This window comes from Gavialis gangeticus, unplaced genomic scaffold (assembly GCF_001723915.1).
Source record: "Gavialis gangeticus isolate Ggan-Ray unplaced genomic scaffold, GavGan_comp1, whole genome shotgun sequence".
Classification (NCBI taxonomy): Eukaryota; Metazoa; Chordata; order Crocodylia; family Gavialidae; genus Gavialis; species Gavialis gangeticus.
The window spans coordinates 20,784,055-20,787,226 of NW_017729031.1; the positions used below are offsets into that span (position 1 = coordinate 20,784,055).

General features: G+C 48.5%; 1 protein-coding gene across 1 annotated transcript in view; it reads left to right on the top strand.

The window, feature by feature from the left end:
* The window catches only part of DARS (aspartyl-tRNA synthetase), a 122,733-nt gene that overhangs the window by 6,127 nt on the left and 113,434 nt on the right, over positions 1–3,172 (top strand). The window contains exon 2 of the mRNA XM_019522477.1: positions 83–140. Coding sequence (XP_019378022.1) covers positions 83–140 — 58 coding nt within the window. The remainder of the gene's footprint in view (positions 1–82; positions 141–3,172) is intronic.

The window sequence follows — 3,172 nt, forward strand, 5'->3', positions numbered from 1 at the left end:
TGTAACAATCCCTCCCTCCCCGTTTTTGTGTGCAGTTCTTTGACATGCCTCATTTTTGTTTGGTTTTTCATCCCCCTTTTAGGATCATGCTAAGGAAAGATATGGCATGTCCTCAATGATACAGTCCCAAGAGAAACCAGGTCAGTCACACAAATAAAATGTTGCTTTATATTTAAAAAATAATGTTTTGTTGGTTATTCAGGGTTCTTGCTTTGAACTAAACCTTTTCTTTGCTGTACTGCTTCTCAGTCACCATCTGTCTCCCTATCCGTGCCCTTTTATCTAGTGAATCAGCAAAGTTAGAATCGTAATAAAAAAAGAAACCTTTCCAGTCACTGCCCTCTGTGCTGTTACTTCAATGTGTTAAGAGATTTGGAAAAAAATGTTAGCAGTTTTTCAAAGGCACGTTGGATCGCTGATCAATAAATACAGATGCTGCATGTTTTGTTAAAGTAATAATTGTTTAATGGGGCAAGGTCGTAGTTTCATAGTTGGTAGGGTCAGAAGGGACCTGAGCAGATCATCAAGTCCCTGCCCCTGCCATGGGCAGGAAAGGGTACTGGGGTCAAACGACCCCAGCAAGATGTTCATCCAGCCTCCTCTTAAAGACCCCCAGGGTAGGAGCCAGCACCACTTCTCTTGGAAGTTGGTTCCAGATTCTAGCCACCCTGACAGTGAAGTAGCGCCTTCTGATGCCTAGCCTGAATCTACCCTCTGCCAGCTTGTGACCGTTATTTCTTGTCACTTCTGGTAGCGCTCGGGGGAACAGGGACTCCCCCAATGCCTGCTGGTCCCCCCTGTCTAGTTTGTAAACTGCCACTAGATCCCCCCTCAGCCTTCTCTTGTGGAGGCTGAACAGGTTCAGGTCCCGTAGCCTCTCCTTGTAGGACCTGCCCTGCTGCCCCCTGATCATGTGAGTGGCCCTCCTCTGGACCCTCTCCATGTTGTCCACATCCCTCTTGAAGTGCGGCACCAAGAACTGGACGCAGTACTCCAGCTGCGGCCTGACTGGTGCCACATAGAGGGGGAGTATCATGCCACATAGAGGGGAAGTATCACCTCCCTGGACCTGCTTGAGATGCATCTGTGGATGCATGACAAGGTATGGATAGCCTTCCTGACTGCATCCCCACACTGTCGGGCCATGTTCATTTTGGCATCAATAATGACTCCAAGGTCCTTTTTCTGCCTCTGCACTGACGAGAAGGGAGTTCCCCAGCCTGTAGGTATGCTGCTGGTTCTTCCCCCACAAGTGCAGTACCTTGCACTTGTCAGTGTTGAAACCCATCCTGTTCTCATCCGCCCACCCCTGTAACCTGTCTAGGTCTGATTGCAGCCTATTCCTCCCTTCTAGCGTGCCCACTTCCCCCCACATCTTAGTGTCATCAGCAAATTTGAACAGGGTGCTTTTTACCCCCTTGTCCAAATCGCTGATGAAGATGTTGAGCAGTGCAGGCCCGAGGACCGAGCCCTGCAGAACCCCACTGCCCACATCCCTCCAGGTCGAATAAGACCCGTCCACCACCGCTCTCTGCCTGCGGCCCTCCAGCCAGTTGGTGACCCACCTGACTGTGTAGGTGTCGACACCACAATCCCCTAGTTTTTTAATGAGAATGGGGTGAGGTCCTTAGATTTTGCATCATGTGCCTGCATCATCAGCTGCTCACACTAATAAAAGTAGAAATATACCTCTGCCACTGCAGCAGCCTTCCTTCTCTGTCATGTATGGGTCAGTTTCGTTTTTTGCTCTCTATCTTAAACTTAAACTTTCCTCTGGATTTACAGGGTTGCTGTTGTAAAAATGAGTTAACCAGAGCTTAGTTAGTTCTAGAAATCCTAGGACTTGAAATCACATTTATTCCATTGCTTTGGAACAAGTTCTGTCATGAGACCTGCAAGAGCTGTCTGTTTAGATACTGTATTTGGGTTCTTACTTGATCTTCTTCACTGTTATGCATGAGCCCCAGTAAATGTTAATGGAACTTATCCTCAGCATGGTGATGGAGGGATATATCATTTATATCTTACAGTTGGTGAACCAAGAGATGCTAAGCCAAGACATTTGGCCAAGATCTCCATACCACTCCAGCACTCTAACACAGGGGTGACCCACAGAGCCATTGCATCTGGTCTGCAGGACTCCCCACGGGTCAGGAAATTTGGTGCGGGAGCAGTGGCCATTAATACAGACACCCTCCCACCTGCCAAATTCCGAAGCCCCATGTGGACCAGCCACAATCCCTTCCCCGTTGGGGTTGGCCTGCAACCCCTTTGCCCCCTGCAGGGCCCAGACTGGGGCCAGACCATGCTCCCTTTCCCCTCTGCAGGGTGGAGCCACATACCCTTCCTCCTGCAGAGCCAAATCAAACCCCCTTCCTCAAGGAGGGCGGTGGTGCTGGATTGCCTCCCACTCTCCTCCGCGCAACTGCACAGTGCCCACTGCTTCTGCCGCAGGCACTGGATTGGCTGCTGACCAACTGAACGCTGCCCATCTGGTCCCCTGGGAAAAATGTAGAGTTACTGCTGCTCTAACCAGTTGACTGGTCTCTTCTCGTAGCCTCCAGAACTAGGAACTTTGGCAGAAACAAAGAAAATATAGGAAAAATCTGTCTCATGTAGGTTTCCTTCGTGCTGAAATGTGGGGGAGTGATCTGTGAAAGGCAATTTTTGTGGGTGATATCTTTTTAATGGACCAGCTGCAAGCTTGGGATACACTTAGACAAGCTTTCAAATGTGAAATATTCTTCATCGGGTGGTCAGAGAGAGGTGTCTCTTTTACAGTCATGTCATAATAAAAAGCCATTGCTTCACCCTGTATGGGGTTGCATAGCTCATCCTTGCTCAGAGAAATGTGAGGGAGAGGAAGACTTGACAAGCAAAAAGTAGCAGCAGGCAGTGACTGGCTAAAATGAATCAATGTATAAAAAGTGTACCAAAGAAAAAATTCAGTCTCTGGAAAGACGTTAGATCCACAGCTGCTATTGCCAGTTGTGATTCTTCAGGACCTCTAGCCTGGACTATGCAAGGAGAAGGAACTGAGAGAAGACCAGAAGTAATAACAAGAAAAAGATGGTATGTCTCTTCGGCCCGTATGTGACCATCTGGCCTTGCTCTCCACTCTCCAAGGATGGCCTGTTTTGTTTTGTTTTCTTCTTCTTCTCTCTCTCTCCCC